This window comes from Telopea speciosissima, chromosome 8 (assembly GCF_018873765.1).
Source record: "Telopea speciosissima isolate NSW1024214 ecotype Mountain lineage chromosome 8, Tspe_v1, whole genome shotgun sequence".
Taxonomy (NCBI): domain Eukaryota; kingdom Viridiplantae; phylum Streptophyta; class Magnoliopsida; order Proteales; family Proteaceae; genus Telopea; species Telopea speciosissima.
The window spans coordinates 56,458,984-56,477,684 of record NC_057923.1 but is presented as its reverse complement, the minus strand read 5'-3'; the positions used below and the strand labels follow the sequence as shown (position 1 = coordinate 56,477,684).

General features: G+C 36.3%; 1 protein-coding gene across 1 annotated transcript; it reads left to right on the top strand.

Moving 5' to 3' along the window:
- The first annotated feature begins 1,144 nt into the window (after positions 1–1,144).
- Positions 1,145–2,317, top strand: LOC122672632 (short-chain dehydrogenase reductase 2a-like). Its single transcript, XM_043870091.1, has 2 exons — positions 1,145–1,290; positions 1,397–2,317. Exons 1-2 carry the CDS (start codon positions 1,208–1,210, stop codon positions 2,244–2,246), a joined length of 933 nt encoding a protein of 310 aa, XP_043726026.1. The 5' UTR covers positions 1,145–1,207; the 3' UTR covers positions 2,247–2,317.
- The last annotated feature ends 16,384 nt before the right edge of the window (positions 2,318–18,701 follow it).

Genomic DNA, 18,701 nt, shown 5'->3' with positions numbered 1-18,701 from the left:
TGATCCGCGTATCTCTTCCTTGCAAATAAATAAATAATGATTAATTGGATCTTGGATGTATTAGACAAACAATGCAGTAGAATGACGATTTTGTAGAAGAAATACAAAGAAAAAGAGAAATTATACACACATGTACAAGATAAGATTTTATGTGGTTCATTCCCCGAAAAGAAACAAATACAAACCTTTACTCACATATCTCAAAGAGATAATAACAATATATAAGAGAACCCTAACCCCATAAAGTACAAAACTACCCCTAACATCTGGTCCAGTTTGAACCAACATAGAGCAAAATACATATCAAATCGAAATTCTCGACGAGCTCTCCGAAGGTGAAATGGCCCACCAAAGAATCACTACAGTACTTTTTGGATTAATAGAACAGAGATCAAGCTTCACCAATAACAGGATGAACTCTGGTGATCAAAATTACCCTTCTACCCTCTTCCTTCCTCCTTTCTCTTGATTTATGACAAAAATTGTGTCCATAAAACCCTCCACTCACATTTTCTCTTGGATTAAATTTAGCAACTGATGAGGAGAATCAAACTCCGTTTGGTCAATATTCAATTTAGATGGGTTCCCATTGCTACCAGAGTGTTAGGAAGGTTAGTTTGGTAAATAGCAATAAAAGAACATTTGCATAAGTTTGTAAACCTCTAAAGCAATAGGGACATTTATAGGGATTTTCTTATTGACACCCCTTGAGGCTCAAGGTGTTCAATAGTTAATAATTTTATTATTTTACCCTTGTAATATTATATACAATTTTTTTCTCTATTGAGGGTAAATATATGATTGACAATGACACCTATTGATAATTAGTTATTGAAATACCATTTTCCATTTTTTTTCCGATAGGTATGTGTAATTTATTTTTGAAAACTTTTTATACCTTAATTTTTTTTTTGTACGAATTATATCTTTAATTTAAAGAGCTTTTGAGAATAAGACAAGATCCAATTAAAAAAAATAAAAAATTCAAGTTCTAAATATACCAATAGAGGTGTCATTCGAGGTGTCATTCTTACATATGTTTTGTTAAGCAGGACATGTGTTGTCACGAAACCATTCGACTAATTTTAACTGCTCCCCTATAAATTCCTTCCTAGCCAAACCTCACTGCACTTCCACACTTAAGTCTCTCTCTCTCTCTCTCTCTCTCTCTCTCCTTCTTCTTCTTCTTCTTTGTTTCTGACCAACTATGCCTGCTCCAGTGATGCCTGAAATAACCCTTCAAGGAATCCATGTTCTAGGGAGGGATAACAATCCTTCCTTCCCTAAGAAGTAATTAATTCAATAACTCTAGCTAGCTTTATTCCATCTAATATTGATTTTGGAAATGTAATAATAAACTAACTGATCTGTTTTTTTTCTACCCATTTGGATTTAGGTTGGAAGGTAAAGTTGCAATTATCACTGGTGGTGCTGGAGGAATTGGAGAGGCAACTGTAAGGCTTTTTGCTAGACAAGGAGCCAAAGTTATAATTGCTGATGTTGAAGATTCATTAGGAACTGTTCTTGCAAACTCTTTATCTCCTTCATCAGTAACTTTTGTACATTGTGATGTTAGCATTGAAGAAGATATAGAGAACTTGATCAGTTCCACAATTTCGCGATACGGCCGCCTCGATATCCTCTTCAATAATGCTGGTGTTCTTGGTAATCAATCAAAACACAAAAGTATTCTTAATTTTGATGCTGAAGAATTTGATCAAGTGATGAAAGTGAATGTTAAAGGAGTTGCATTGGGCATGAAACATGCTGCAAGAGTGATGGTGCCTAGAGGAACTGGTTGTATTATCTCTACTGCAAGTGTTGCTGGGGTCATGGGAGGGCTTGGTCCTCATGCTTATACAGCATCAAAGCATGCTATTGTTGGGTTAACCAAGAACACTTCTTGTGAACTTGGAAGGTATGGTATAAGGGTTAATTGCATTTCCCCTTTTGGGGTAGCCACATCAATGCTTGTTAATGCATGGAGGAATAAAGGAGTGGAAAAAGAAGATGAGGAGAAGGAGGATTTCATGGACATAAAAAGGGTTGTTCCTTGTGAAGAAGAAGTGGAGAAGATGGAGGAGTTTGTGAGAAGCTTAGCTAATCTTAAGGGACAAACTTTAAGGCCTAAAGATATAGCTGAAGCAGCTCTTTTTCTTGCAAGTGATGAATCTAAATATATAAGTGGACATAACCTTGTTGTGGATGGAGGAGTTACTACCTCAAGAAACTGTGTAGGTTTATAAAGATGTTCCATCATCGTTCTTTGAAAAAGAAATAAAATTAGGTGAAGAAGAAGAAGAACTCAAAGAAGGAGCTGACATCCACCACCAATATTTCTTTTCTGATTTCTGGTTAGGAAGATTAGTCAAAAGGAGATTTCTTAGGCCAAAAGGGGAGAATTAAGGAGCTGGGGGTGCTGGTGTCAAGCTGTAATGTTCATGACCTTTGGGTAATTTACTAAAAGGAAAGGGGTCATGGTCTTGACCTTATAATGAGAGATCATTAATGGATCTTAATTGTATTTTTTTTTCTTTCTAATTTTATGTTTAGACTAATAGGTTGTTGATGTGTAAGAAAACATATAAGAAGATCCCAAAAAAGGTAGGAAAAAGTCACCCAACCCATAAAGTCATAATCAAGACAAAACCTATCGGAGATCTTTTTTAGTTGGGATCACCTACCTGTATCAAAAATATTGAATTTTTTTAAAAAATTTTATTTTTGCAATTGATTCATATAGATCCACTGATACGGGATTGGCCAAGAATCGATATTGGTCTATATTGATTCCGATATGAATCAATCAATCCAACTGATCGGATCCGATAGTGGTAATATGAGAGTAGTAGTTTTTTTTTTGTTTTTTATTTTTATTTTTATTATTATTATTATTTTTTAAGGTGAACACTCTTTAGAATTTCATGATCATCATCCAACGTGGAAAAAATCCATGAATTCAATCAATACTATTTTCTTGGGAGAAGTTTAGGCACCCCGGCCATTTACTGGGAGTCCGAGACACTCAAGGGCAGGGGGTCATTTCCATTGGGTAGGAGAGAAACAGACAGAGGTTTGTATACCCCAATGGCGTGCTTAGACTTTTTCTCTTTTTCTATGATATGGGACAATGGAGACGAAAATAATCCTCTTCAATTCCCTAAGGTCCTGTTTATTTAGCAGAATAGTTTGCAAGGGGTGGAAAAGTTGTGGTGAAATGCTGACATGACGTTGCAAATCCCATAATTTTTCCATCCCTTGGCTTTACGAAGTCCCACGAAATAAGTAGGATTCTGCAACTTTCCCATGGAATGCTAGAGTAATCCATCAACTCTTTACTTTTCCAAACACATGGGACTCATCCACCAGTAATCCCACAACTCTCCCACCCCATAAACCCCTCTAAACAAACAGGGCCTAAAGTGTGCAGTGTGGCAGTTTAGGGTGTGGAGATGTCGACACCTAGCAGCTCGGACATCCGACAGTACCGAGCTCGAGAAGAAAAAATAAAAATCAATGAGCTCAGACTTAAGAATGAAGAGTGATTATTAATCCATAAATTCAATATTTCCATTGTTCCCTTGTTCAGTTTGGCTTGTGTTCTTTGACAAAGCTAGCTTTTTATTAGACTATTATTCCTTTCTTTATTTGGTTTTTTGATTAATCATAAAAATAAAACAAAAATTATGAAAAAAACCATTATATTTCAGAAAAGCAGAAGGGAAGACTCATCTTAGCAAGAGAAAGAATTAGACAAATGAAAGCAGCAAGGAATATGGAACCCCAGGGGACCCTCTTGCGGAGAACTTCTGGATGACTAGAGAGGCATCACAGATGATTCCAGCAATGATTGATCCCTCAACCAAGAATTCCCACCAAAAATCAATTGATGTTCCATTCCCAATCATCCATTTATTTTTGGAAAAAGTTTTCCTTGGAGTGGAAAGAATTCCTTCACTACGGGTGATATGACCATGCGATGAGACTTTTTTATCTCATCACAAACTCACACCCCCTATTGGGGTCCATAATACCAACTCCCTTGGGCATAAGTCCGGATCAATGCCCATGATCCTTCGCCATGGGAGAAGCGAAACTCAATCCTTCAAGTTTTTTTAGCAAAACCATCCCAGACTCTTTTGATGAGTCCAGATCCTGATCCTGTCCATGTATGTGGAGAGTAGATTAATCTCCACTTACACTCCCCTCTACACACTCATCCCATCAATTTAGTAACAGTGACTTCCGCTGTTAAGCAGTTGTATTCTTCAAAATTCAAATGGGATTAAAATAGGACCGAGTTTTCTTTTAGCCGTGGTCAAGGGAGAATTCTTTGATCAATGCAATTGATCGGTGTCCATAGGGTATCGTGTAATTTATGTAGATATATTTGATCATTCATAAATAAGGAGATGTTTTAGGATTCTAGAATGGTGGGTTTTCCTTCATGACGTAGTTAAAGAAATCTTGTTCCAAAAGAATATGATTTTGACTACATTATTTGAGTTCAAACTCAAAAAAGATATTGAAGATCATGAGGGATGAGGAGAAAAGTATATGAAAACTTCAAATCTATTAATGAATTAGTAGTGGCTAGAAATATAGGGTCAAATCAAAGATATTGTACCTTGAGTTCATTAAATAGTTGATTTTGGTTCTATATATATTTTATGGTTGTTCTAAAAGCATTGTGATACCTTTTCAAAAGTGGAAATAAAAAAGTACCACCCAAATGATCTTAACAAAGATCATTGATGGAGAAATTTAAAGCCCAAAAAAGCTTTTGAGATCCAAGAGATCATTGTCCTTTAAAGTAGAGGAAGACACAATCTATTTAAACAAGTTTATTCCAAAAGCATTTGAGTTACAACTCTCAAATCCTTAGTTTTAGGACATAGAAAATCAAATTAATCTATTTTGAGTTACATTACAGATAGATGAGAAATGCTTACTCTAAGAACCAAGCTCTCTATGAACTATTCTACCACATTACACATAAGCTATGGAAAATTTGAAATAAAAAATTGAAATTTTTTGAAAGAGTTTTGCTAGCATCAAAAGTAACTTCCATGAAAGGTTTCTTTCAGGTTATGGATTTTATTTTTTAAATCTATATGTAAGTGGCTATGGTGGCCCTTAAGTTTTGTACAAAGTTTATGGTATTAGCATTTCTTATTTAGTGGAGATGAATGGGTTTTTTTGTATTCTTCCAGTTTGTAACACAAAAGAGATTGAAAGATATGTTGATGAGTGACTTATTAAAAGCTGGAATTCACAGCTATAAAATCAACATTATCAGCTACTTGGAAGCAACCTAAAGCTCTAAAATTATCACATTTATGAGTTGGAATTTGAAAGCCAGAACTTTTTTAACACTTTCAATTGTTCCAACTTGCCCTAAAACTAGAAAATTCTTAAAATTATTATATCATGGGTTGTCTTGGATCTTGATTTCAACTTGGCCTTATTAGCAAAGGAGGATCTAAATTTGGACTAAACTAATAAATCTAATGCATTGAGGCTAGGCTTGTCTTTCTAGCTATTGGATTGAATAATGAATGAAAGCCTTTTTGGAGAATTAGTGAAATGTGAAGGATGAGGGCTGCTAGTACTACCTAACAATGAAAAGCCATGCGAATCCTGCCAACTCATTTGCACACTTACAGAGGGGACCAAAGGGACACGGTGGTCTTTTTGTATGCTCTTGTTTAGGCATAAAGGCTACACTCCTCCATAAAGAACTTCCACCCATTTCGTAATGACAAGGGATTTATACACCATTCGTACATAATGACATCTCCCAGTCTAGTCAATGAACAGACAAGAAGGATGCCTGACGATTCGTATATGGAAGGCCCACATAGTTGACGAGGAGAAAGGTGCAAAGGAGCATTGTAAAGGCTGCATTTCCCCCCCTAGTTTAGAGATATATAGTCCTAAAGGACTCAACAAATTTCTAATTAAAATTAGAGTATTGGTATATGTGAATTTTGTTCTCTCAATATCAATGATAACAATTTAATTATTATATTTGTAGCTTCAGAATGTTTTATTACGATTTGTATACAGAGGGTCCACATAGTTGAGGAGGATCGAGAAAGATGCATGAGAGGAATGTAGATGCCGCATCCTTTTCCCTAGTTTGGAGATGGTCCCTAAAGGACCCAATGAATTTCTAATTGAAATTAGGGCATTGGTATAACCAAATTTTGTCTTCTAAGTATACGATTTAATTACCATCTTTATTGCTTTAGAATATTTCATTACAATTCGTATACAACGGGTCCACATAGTTGAGGAGGAGAAAGATGCATGAGAGGAATGTACAGGCCACATCCTTTTGCCTAGTTTAGAGATGGTCCCTAAAGGACCCAATGAATTTCTAATTGAAATTAGGGAATTGGTATATCCAGATTTTGGAACTCTGAGTATCAGTCATAACGATTTAATTACTATCTTTATAGCTTTAGAATGTTTCATTGCTTTTTGCCATATTTTGAAACAGAACGCATCATTTGATATATCAAATAAATATGGGCTGTAAAATTTCTTTTTTTTTTCGAGAACCACCTAAAGTTTTGACTGAGAAAATGAAATGCGATTTTTGAGTATCTCAATTGAAGCAATAATGAGTCCTCCATGGTGGGGGACTCATTACTTCAATTAGTCCCCATGTTCCTCAATTGGGTTTGTGATCCGCTGCTGAACTTATTCCAATTCCAACAGGTTGGACTCGGATTATGGGGTCACTTGAATACTTCGTATCAATAGATCTTCGATTCTCTGACATCTAGGGGATCAAATATTTTCGAGAACAAGTAAATCATAGTAATTTTCACTCTCACCTCAAACCATACCCAACCATATTGGAAAGAAAATTCCTTAAAGTGAAAGTGGAATTCATCCTTTGCTATTTTGTTTCTATTCATTCATATTTCTTTCATGTCACCTATTTTGTCTGGAACTGGTAAGTCCATCGGTCCACACGGTTGTTCATATAGCAATAGAAGATTTGGCAGCTACCGGTACCCCAGCTTCCTAAGGCAAAAATTTAGGTTGAAGAGTTACTTGGAATGCTGCCAAGATATCTGCATCTGCCCATTTTCCATTGATGCCAAACCTAAACCTGTGCTTGAGACATAGATTCTTCGAAGAAAAGAGCCATGGTGGTCCTCTTAGAAAGTTGGATCTACATTGGGTATGGTCTCGAAGCCGAAAGAGAGAGACTGAAGAGGGACCGTAACCTACTCATGCTGGAAATTGTGAAGCTCAGGCAGCAACAACAGTCCTCCAAGGATCAAATCGTTCCTGATTTTTGGAAGGTACATTGATGGGTTTTTGTTGTTTTAGCTTGTTTTGAGATTTTGATTTTCTTTTTGCATTGGGTTTGAATATTAAAATGGATGGATTCCTTCTGATTGTTTAATTGGACATTTCTGTGTATGTATTTGTATGGGTGTAGGTAGTGAAATTTCTGAATCCCTTGGCAAGGGATTACAAGTCCATAGGCACCATGAAGAAGGAGCTTGCTGAGCTGCAAGAAGATCTGGCACAGGCTCACAACTATAATGTTGAAATTAGTGATATTTTTTCACCCATTTGTGTTATGAAAATTATGCCAAGGAATTAGATTTTTGTGTAATTTGATAGAATTAGAAGAGAGCTTGTCTGTCTCTGGTTAGGGTTTAGTATTTTTGAAAGATGAAAGGTTCGATGGCGCTGTATTGCTTTCTATGATCATTGTTTATCATTCTATTAGACTCGGTTTTTCTTTAGTTTATGGCAAATCCTTCCAGCATTTCTTGCCATGAATCCAGTAGAACATCCTCGTGGAGGAGGAAACCATGAATCCATACATGTTTTTGTTTCTCTGTAATGGTAGAAACAATTTTTTACCATACAACATTTGTTTGTACAGAATTACTTCAAAAATCCACAAACAGAAAAAATCGTTTCTGACTCAGAACCAATTTTTTGAAACAAAATGGTTGTCATACAGATCCTAAAGCCCATTCTCCTGGTTTGGGCCTTACTTTACTAGGTTAAGAGTCCACAAACTCAAAAGTTGGCTAGGCTAAACCCATTCCATTGGGCCAAGCCCTGATTTTCTCTCACAAAATGGTATTTTGCAAGAACCCAAATGTCCACCAATTCTCAACTAATAGTAAGGGGTGCAAGTTTGGCCAGGGCTGGTAACAGGGCCTAGGCTAAGATATCTTGGCCCTGAGGGCGGATTAGGATTGGAAATTTCTAGGTCAGGTCAGGCTAGGGTTAAAGCCTCGGGCTGAGCCTGGTCCAATCCGACCCAACCCTGTTTTAAGTTATACTAAAAAAATATATTGATATAATATATATATATACTAGCAAACATAGGGATGTAAACGGATCGAATTCAGTCGGATAGTGGCATTATCATATTCGTATCTGATTATATTTGAACGGATTCGAATAATATCCTATCGGTTTTTGGAGGGATTCGGATAATTTCCGGATAGTGATTTTTTGAATACAGGTTCTTCCAAATGGATATGAATACAGATGGCGTACGATTTTTCGACTATCCGTTGACATATTTAACGTTTTTATGATGAGGGTTAGGGTTGAGACTTGAGAGTTCAGTAATTACCCTTTCTTCTACTCTTCTTAGTCTTTCATTTTCTTACGTTTTTTACTTTTGATTTTTTAATAGATATGTAATTCCATGTATCACATTGCATAAAACAATATATATAAACCAATAGCAAATCTAGAAAAAAAAATCACATTATCTTAATTTATAAATTTATAAAAATAAGATAACAAAATCCAATAAGGTAACTTAAAAGGGTAGACAAACACAGAGTTATATTTCAGATAATTTATTACCGTCGGAATACTAAATGAATCGGATAATAATCGGTCGGATAATGGGATTATCATATTCATATCCTATTAGTTTCGGACAGATTCGGATTCTCCTAAACGGATACGAACGCGGATCGAATACGGATTTACAAATATCCATTTACATCCCTAAGCAAACATGCACGTGTGGGCATTTCTCAAGTGGAAGCGAGAGAGATGGACTTGGATCCACTTCAGTTTAATGTGTTAGAACGTTCTTTTTAATTACTATTGCTATTTTGGGCTCAAATGTGTAGTTTTTGATACAGTGTATACGAAAAAAACAGGAAAAAAAAAAACTTAGTGTTCTTGATTTGTATTTGAATTCAAATTTGAGACATTAGGGGCCTTTCTAAAATGATTGCAATAATTGAGGGTCCAATTCATGTAGAAAAACCCAAATATAACACACCTTATAATTTAATCCATTTTTTGAACATCTTCCAAACACTGAGTTTTCAAATGATACTTAGTATTTATAAGTTTTGGACAGGTTGGGAAGTTCATGTAGAGGTTCCCACTCAAGTTGGGGGCTAATGATGATTTTATAATAAGGCTAGATGCAGGACCGACCCATGGTAGTTCTGATTTCCTTGTAGGATGTGTCAAGTTGTATTCATAGTTCCATAGGTAGATCACAAGTCATTTTAGTTCCATTTCCTAAGAAAATGGACCACCAGTCCAGGTTTTTCGCCTTGTTTTATCCATCTTTTATGTTCTTCAAATAGAATTTACTTTTTTCTATTATTTTATAAGTATAATTTTAACACATGTAACTATCAAGTTGAACTGTACACGTATCCCCTTATAATGCACCCAATATTCTTCGTACCCCTTAAGCGGTTCAATATTCCACGTATCACCCTTCAATATTCCACGTACTATCCCTGCTTTACACCCCCAATGCCAGATAGGTCCAATCCGTTAAATACCACCGTTAGATGCCAAGATTTTGACTATTTTATCTTTTGCTCTATTTTCTTAAATCTAAAAAGATTTAATTACCCCCACTTATTTGTTACCCTAAATTAATTAAAAATGATCATTTTACTTTTTGCTTTATTTTTATAAATGAAAAGACCTAATTGTCCTCATTTATATATTATCCTAACCTGGTTTGAAAAGACTATTTTACTCCTATATATTTGTTCCTAAAAACCCCAAAATGCCCTCATCTTCTCCAAATCATCATCTTCGATTTCTTCTGATCAAGAAGCTTCAAACACAAATTAATGGCGAATTACCTATGCCCAAAGCAAGAAACCCATGTGAGGAATTCTTCTTTCAAGGGACAAGCCGTTGCAATGCTTCTTCCTTTCAAGGGACAAGCCGTTGCAACCCTTCTTTCCTTCAAGCGACCAGGACTGGAATTCTTCTTCAAAAATTCCGATTCCAGACTTTCAAACCCTGCTTTCCCTTCTCCTTCTTGCAGTCATTTCCCTAACCACCTCTATGGAGACTGTTTCTTCTTCCTTCCTCAATTTAAATTGTTCTTTCAGTGGTTATTTCATTCACATTTGATTTATCTCCGATACGACATTGAGTAGAAGATCGTTTACCCTTTGTTACGGTGGCTTAAAATCGTAGAGTAGCTTATGTTGATCAATTTTGCTCGTCTTCTTCCATCCATAGAAGTTTTACCATTTGTTACTTTCCCATCACTTTGTACCAAAAACCCTAAAACAGAAAAATCGTTCAAACAAAGCAGTGGAAGCATACTTTCTGTATTTGTCTTCCATGGTTTAAATTTAACAGAAATTTATTGGTTGAAGTTACAACTCTGACAACCTTGTAAGACTGAATCTCTGGTTTCAAAGAAAGCACCTTTTATGTCTAAACTACAGCGCAAGAAAATTTCTTTTTTTCCCTTGGGTATTGTTATTTTGGTGAACTCCCTTGGGTATTGTTAAAGAGTAGTTGATGATGACCTAGAAGATGAAACGGAGAAGAGGAAGTGACCAAGGGGTTATTGAATCTATTGACTTGATGGAGAGTCACTCACTAGCCGGCCGGAGACGAAGAAGAAGAACAGGACAAGAGGGGACGGGCGTGGGATTGCAGGTCATGTGAGGAAGACGATCGATTTTGGGGTTTTTAGATTCAAGGGTAAAAAAGTAATTAACAATCTTTTCAAATTTGATTAGGATAATACATAAATGAGGGTAATTAGGTCTTTTCATTTATAAAATAAAACAAAAGGTAAAATGATCATTTTCAATTAGTTTAGGATAACAAATAAATGAGGGTAATTAAGTCTTTTCAAATTTAAGAAAATGGAGTAAAAGATAAAACGGTCAAAATTTTGGCATCTAATGGTGGTATTTAACGGATTGGACCTATTTGGTATTTGGGGTGTAAAACAGTGGTGGTACATGGAATATTGAGCCACTTAGGGGGGTATGAAGAATATTAAGTGTATTATAAGGGGATACGTATACTTTACCCAAAATTGAACTGAAGGTTCAGATTCTGAATTTTATTAGGAAAAATTCAATTAAAATCAAGAAGCAATTGAACGAGCATTTAGTTTCTCTCTCATTGTATAGAGGATCCGGAAGGAAGAATATGCAAAGTGAAAATCTCAAGAGGGTACGATATAACCATCAGAAGATGCCAGGCCAAGCATGCCAATGAAGAATTTGAATAGGAGCACTGGAGATCTGGACATGATGCTGGGAACACAGACTCAAAAAATGTGTAGGGAGCAAGGTTTCAAAAATCAATGAATCGGATCGGAATTGGCCGAAACCGATTCTGATTTCTACCGTTACAAATCAGAATATTCTTACCAAGATTCCCCCTGAATTAGTGAGTTATGGCGTATTCTAGTGTTATTGGGACCGATTCGGATCCAATTTGCATTGGGGTCGGCAGGTGCCGATTTCGTCACTGATTCTTGGTTTTAAAACCCTGCTAGGGAGACTTGAATTTCTGCTAGATTTTCAGAACCCGTGATGCTTTTGCCAACAATGAAGGAATTCTGTACGTGCAGGCACCTCACAACAATGTCAGAGATGCCACCAGACATCTCACTACCAAAAAAGCAAGGGCAGAACCTGGTGGATCTCGGTAACAATGGAAGAAAACTGAGAAATGGTTAAAGAGGAAAAATGAATAAATAAAAGCATGAAAGATGAAGAATCGAGCAGATCAGAAAATAGTATGGGATTTGGAGGTGGTAAAAAGGTTTTATTGTATGATCCCACCTCATGCTTCTTATGCGAATTCCTTTCATCTCACATTTGAAAAAGGGAATAAAATAATCGGTTGTAGAAACCAAACTAAGAATGAACATTAAACCAGTCAATTCAGCTACAAGATTGGGAACCTAAAGACTCTCCTAATTCTGGCTAAGCTGTTTCCTATTATCTTTTGTTTTTCTCTGAAACCTCTTCTGGATGGGACTGTGATTTTGATCCACACAAACTCTCATGTTATTCTTCCTTTTCTTATCAATGTGGCGCTCCAACCTTTTCTTTGACTCGATAGAAACAAAGTGAAATTTAACAGTAAAACCTTTGGTTTCTCATAAATGCATTCCGATGCAACACTCTAAATTGGGTCCTCCATCCACATCCAGGAACTCGATCTTATCAAGATAGAGATCCTTCGTCGTGATGTCGACAATTTCTGGGTCTTAAAAGGAGTAGAGAGAGATTTTGGGACACCATAGCGGAAGATAACAGCGATGAAGAAAAGAACGGAGACCGACAGGCCAATAGTGAAGAAGTTTGTGAAGATGAAATCACGAAGACACAGTGAAAAAGAATATATATAGTTTCCTATGGAAGGGGGGATTCATTTTACTTTTCTTACTAATAGTTTCTTATGGAAGGGAATTCATTTTACATTTCTTAGTAATTAAGGTTGAGAAGAGAAGAGAAGGAAAGAGAGAGGGAGAGAGTTTTTACCCACAAAAAAAAAAAAACAAGAGAAGAGAGAAAGAGAACCGTCTAAGCCATACTAAAATTTTGTGAAATTTTTTTTTTGTGAAAACATTTTATGAGTTTACTTATAAGGAATATAATATTACTAAAAGCAATGTGAGAAGAAAAGAGAGAAAGACAACCGTCTTTGCCATACTAAAATTTTATCATTTTACTGAAAAGGAAACTGAGATTAAGACAGAATTTGAAAAGATATAAATTGGGGTGGGCTGCCATATAAGGAGAAGTGGGATATTTAAGAAAGAGAGGGCAACGTGAGAGACAGAAAAGGGGGGAAGGAAGAGTTTTAGAAGAAAAAAAAGAAAATAGGAGAGAGAGCGAGTATGGTGAGAGGTGAGAGGTGAGAGGTGAGAGGAATAAGAAAATTAATTTTTTAATGAATAATTGAATATTAAAAAAATAAAAAAAAAAAAAAAAAAAAATATCACAAGATAAAATTGTCAAGTGAAAAAATAACTACAAAACATGAGTTTTTAGACTTATATAATAATATGATATATATATGCATTATAAACTTTAAATGTCACCCATATTTTGATATATAATATATTATATATATATATATATGAAGATAATAAGTCATATAATACATTTTATTTTTTAATGTCATTTTACAAAAAATTGATAATTTTCTCCCCAACCATATCGGCTCGCGCATCTCCCTTCCCCCTTCCCAGGATCAGGGCCAATTAGGGTCAGCCCGACCTGACCCTAAAGGTGGGTCAAGATTGGATTTTTTAAGTCCTGAGTCAGGGTCGGATCGGGCGTAAACCCAGCTAAAAGGGGATTCAAGGTTGGATAGGGTTTTATACAGCCCAGCCCAACCAGAACCTGTTGCAGCCCTAACTAATACCAAGAATCACAAAACATCAATTTCAAATTCCTTTTGTACAGAGCAGGGAAGCTATGAATAAAAGCATCAAAATAAGACATGTTTATACGCATAAGTTCCAGACAAGTTCAAGGGGGGAGGGAGGAGGGGGGAGGGGGAGGGGGGAACAAAAACATGTTTATACACATAAGTTCCAGACAAGTTCAAGGGGCAAAAAAACAAAAAAAAAAACCCTAAATTTACTTCAGGAGTTGAGGTTGTCATCATTGACATCGCTGTGATTCTCTGCTTCCGGCACCGTCAACCATTCATCCAGGGCTGAGCTCTGATCATCTAAATAAGGATCAATTTGATTTGGGTCAGTCTTGAATAAGCTGTTGAATAGCTGCCTAAAGTATTCCATCTCAATATCTTCATCAGATGGGTATACTTTTGATTCTTGATTTTTATTCTCATCATCCAAAGCCTTGAGAAACCCTAGCCACCATGTGTAAGACGAATCTTGGTTATCTTCCCACTGGAATATTTCAGGTACTTCCATGGGTGGTGGTGATGTAGGCCGGTGTTTTGAAGTAGATGCAGTAGTGGACCATGTTGGTTCTGGCCGTGGGAGAGGCCATGGTTTCAACATTCCAAACACAATGGAAGAGGGTAGTTGATCACTACTAGTCCATGACCTTGTTACACTTCCAAGACTTGGTGGTGATGGTGGCGGTGGTGGTGGTAGTGGTGATCTCATGGCCTGCTCAACCTGGCCAAGACGACCTTGGGAAGCTCTGTTAGTCTGAGACCTCTTTATGGGTTTTCTTGAAGTGTTCTTGCTGGCTTTCTTCTCCATGGGTTCTATAGTAGTTGTATTGAGATGTGAGAGCTAGAGCGAGGATAATGGAACTTGAAGCTGCACTGCAGGTGTTTGAGAAAATGAGAATACAAACTATACAAGACTTTAGAGAGCTTGGAGAGGAAGTGAATGACTGACATGGTTGGTGAAGTAAAAACTTCGAAATGACAGTGAATTAATTGAAGACAGAACTGACAGAGCTGAGAGAGAATGTAATATATGTACAGGGATTCTTGGTGATAGCTTAGCTAGCCCGCTTCCTTCTTATCTCTTTTTCTTCCTTACCCTCTCCTCAAACACTCGACACTGAACCCTCTTTTCCATTTTTTTTCTGGGTGGAACCCCTAGAAGCAGCTTAGTAATTAGTTTGGTGGACTTTACACAGCTTATTGATTTATTTGGTGGGACCTAAAAAATTAAGCCTTTTGAGTTTTTTTTTGAACTGGACTCCTTGTTGACCTATAGTTGGTTTACTGTGGTTGAAGGTTTGAGACTTTGAGTAATAAGTGTTTTAGAATTTGGTTTAGTCTTGCTGATCTTCATTTTGTAATAAATTTTCTTTTTTCAATCTCTGTAAAATAGTAGAGAATCAATAAAATTTACCTCTCCTAGCAAGATCTACAAAAGTTTTAAATTACATATCAATAGAAATATTTGTTTTTTTTTTACAATTCTAATTAATTCCAATCTGATTCAAATAGTCATCGATCGACATAATCCCATGTTTGATCCGAGTTTTTTAAACCTTAGGGTTTTAAAATTGGGATTGGATCAATTGAGATGAAGCATGGGTTAGGGTAATTTTATGTTGATTCAGACCAAATTCTCTTCGGTTCTTTAACTAAGATCTTGTCCCGCTTCATAATGGGATGGTTCGGTTTCGATTTCTTATCGGTTCTAAGCACTCAAAATCTCAAACAATCAAATATTACAAAATTTCCAAGTAGACAAATAAATTTCCCAAACATACAAGTAATTGAATATATTCATCAACTAAACCCAAAATAATTGATAACCCTTTGTTTTTCTTTATAATTATAATATAACTCTTATATAAGTTATAATTATTAAATATTAACTAATTATAAAATAAGTAATTTAGGGATGTTAAATAGGTCCTAATGGTATCGGTTCTAATCGAATCTTTATTAGGCTTTTGGTTCTAGATCGATCCATTGAAAAAACCCGTCTCAAAACCGTTCCATCCCATTTAATAATTGGTCCCAAAACCAGCTCTCAGAACCATCCTATTTAGTTATAGGACGGGTTGGTTCCAAGTGTTAGCAAAGTGGTTTTGGGATGATTCCTAGTTCCAAACCCATATTGACGAATAATTATCCCCTCCAATTCACGGGCATCTCCAATTCCTTAATTCCACTAATAAGGAGAGTGGATCCCACCTTGAATAGTGTTTTAGTGTTTTTGAACAAGGGGTAAGATGGTCATTTCTGCCCACATGTGAGGAATTGGAGGAATTGAAGAGGACAGCAAATTGGTTGGAGGGGATAACAATTCTATATTGACACCCTTAATATTACCAATACATCAAACCATGGCCTGATCAGTGGAACCGACCCGGGCTTGGTTCACTTCTTTAGATCAGGATAAAGGGGTTATTTTCTCTTCCTTACTTTTTCTAAAGATATACAGAATTACTGATAGCATGATCTTCCGGTTGCAGAGACTGTGATTTTTTGTCAGTGGCCGCCATTGCAGTAAACAGTAGCAGAGCAGAGCCAGGTAACTTGTGAACTCACAGAGACATTTATTTGATTGAGATGTTACAGAAAAAGAAAGAAGATAAACTCCACTTCTTTCTCCTTTCAAAGGCTCTGTATTCCCAACTCGCTGCGACATCTTCGAGTCTTCGAGAGAACAAACAAAAATCGAAACTAATAAGTCCCTGCAAATGTGCAAAAGCTTTTTCTATTTACATTTACATACTCCACAATCTTAAAACACTTTTCACAATATCAAGAATGTGAACTCATTTAGCGTTAGAGTGTCCTGATCATAGGTTACCAAATGGGATTAACCTACTAAATGAGTTTTAGATATTACGAAAAGGTCAAAAGAGCTCTGTCGGGACTCGAGAGCATGGTTTGAGGTATCGGATCGGATCGGCCGATTTTGATCAGATCAGATTGGATCGGTATTGATCGAGACCGATCCTGATATCGATCCAATCCAACTGTATGGATGGGTAAAAATGTAAAAAAAAAGTAATTTTTTTTTATAAAAAAACAGGGACAAAAGTGTCATATTTGTCTGAGTTTAGGTGATCCCGATCTGTATCGGTCAATCCGATCCGATCCAACCAATACCGACATCACGAACCATGGTCGAGAGTGTGGCCGAGCACTCCCATGAGTCTATCTTTCTCCTCCCCATATGAAAAGATAGTTTTGCCCCATTGTTTTTAGGAGGAGAGAGATAGACACATGAGAGTGCTAGCGTAGGCCACACCTTCAGACAGAAAAACTCTTTTCCTTATACGAAAAATTGAGTGGCTTGTTTGTCCTTGAGATGTTGTTCTTCTTTCTTTTCTTTTTTTTTTTAAATTTTTTTATTGTTATTTTAACCACATTATGTTGGGGGTATGATGTCTTGCATTTCGTTGCTTGCATAAGTGGGGGCTGATTCTAAAGGACTGGTAAGAGGCCATAGAGGTTGAAGGGTATTTTTCTGAAATTCTTGTAAAGGGTTTCACTATATATTGTAGAAATGGTTTTTTCTTGGTAATTCAATCTAAAGTGTGAAGATGAACAAATTTAATCCTATCTTCCATTGATAGATAAGCAATTCTCATCTTACCACGGACGTGTCAATCTTATTGAATCATGTAAATCTTTTTATTTGATTGTATGATTAGTTATTTGCAATTTCCATTATTTTCTGCATAATTTTAAGTTCACTTTTTTATACACGTTAATCCCTTTTTGATTGGGTCCATCTGATCAAAACCTTTGTCTTATTTTGTTGTAACCCAAATATCTAAACATGTGTGTTTAACGATCAAACTATATCAAGATATTATACTTGTGTATTAAATAAATTGCAACTGGTTTCCAAAAAATCACATTAGTTGACTAAGGAAATTGCAACTAATTTGAACAAAAAAATTACAAAATATTAGTAGGAAACGAGAGAGAGAGGGGGATGAAGAACAAGCAAATGAGGGAGATGTGTGAACAGTTCAAAATCACTCATCGCAACTCGTCTCCGTATCGCCCAAAAATGAATACTGCTGTTGAAGCTGCAAATAAGAACTTTTAGAGGATTATCCAAAAAAATGGCAGTGACGGTACAGAAATTGATTAAGAGAGTGTTGAGAATATTAATTTGTTAAACACATTTTATTACATAATATAGGGGAAAGTTTTCATACACGATCGTGTAAACTGTGTATGTGAGAGGGTGGGAGTTTCAAGGCATTAATTAATGGATGGAAATTTATGACTTTTCCAACTTTTTGTGAGATACCCTTTCGCATACACGGTTTATACGACCATGTATGAAAACTTTCCCCTATAATATAGGGAAAAAGTTCTCTGTCCGGGAGTGTGGCCTATGCCAGCACTCCCATGAGTCTATCTCTCTCCTCTCAATGTGAAAAGACACCTCTGTCCCCTTGTTTTAAAGAAGAGAGAGATAGACACATAGGAGTGCTGGCGTAGGCCACACTCCCGTACAGAAATCTGCTTCCTTATAATATAATACAAATTAAGATAATAAGTAATATAATATATTTTATTATAATATTATTATAATAAAATTGATATTTTTCTCCCCGACCCAGCCCAGCCCATGCATCTCACTCTTCCCCCTCCCCATGATTAGGGTCAATAAGGATCAGCCCGGTCAAGGTTGGATTTTTCAGACTCTAAGTCAGGATCGGGCCAGGCTTGGGCCCAACTAAGGGAACTTACAGTTGAACTAAGGTTTTAAAAAACCCGGTCCAACCCGATCCTGTTGCACCCTTAGAACAAATCCTTCATATATTCTGCTTTCCTCAAAATATTTCCAAGCAAATTCTCAACATCAACTTGTCAAATTCAGCCACCAATGATAAATGTTTTCCACCAACCACCCCGATAAATTAAGGGCAACTTTCCACCATAGTTATTGCCTACTATATCTATGGTTACGTACTTGGGCGGGTTAACTCAAAATCGCTTAAGCCAATTAAACCTGAGGA

Excerpts from the sequence above, each read along its gene's own strand:
- LOC122672632 (XM_043870091.1), top strand. The coding sequence starts at position 1,208 with ATGCCTGCTCCAGTGATGCCTGAAATAACCCTTCAAGGAATCCATGTT. Across the intron at positions 1,291-1,396 it reads AATCCTTCCTTCCCTAAGAA|GTTGGAAGGTAAAGTTGCAA; the intron begins GTAATTAATTCA and ends ATTTGGATTTAG.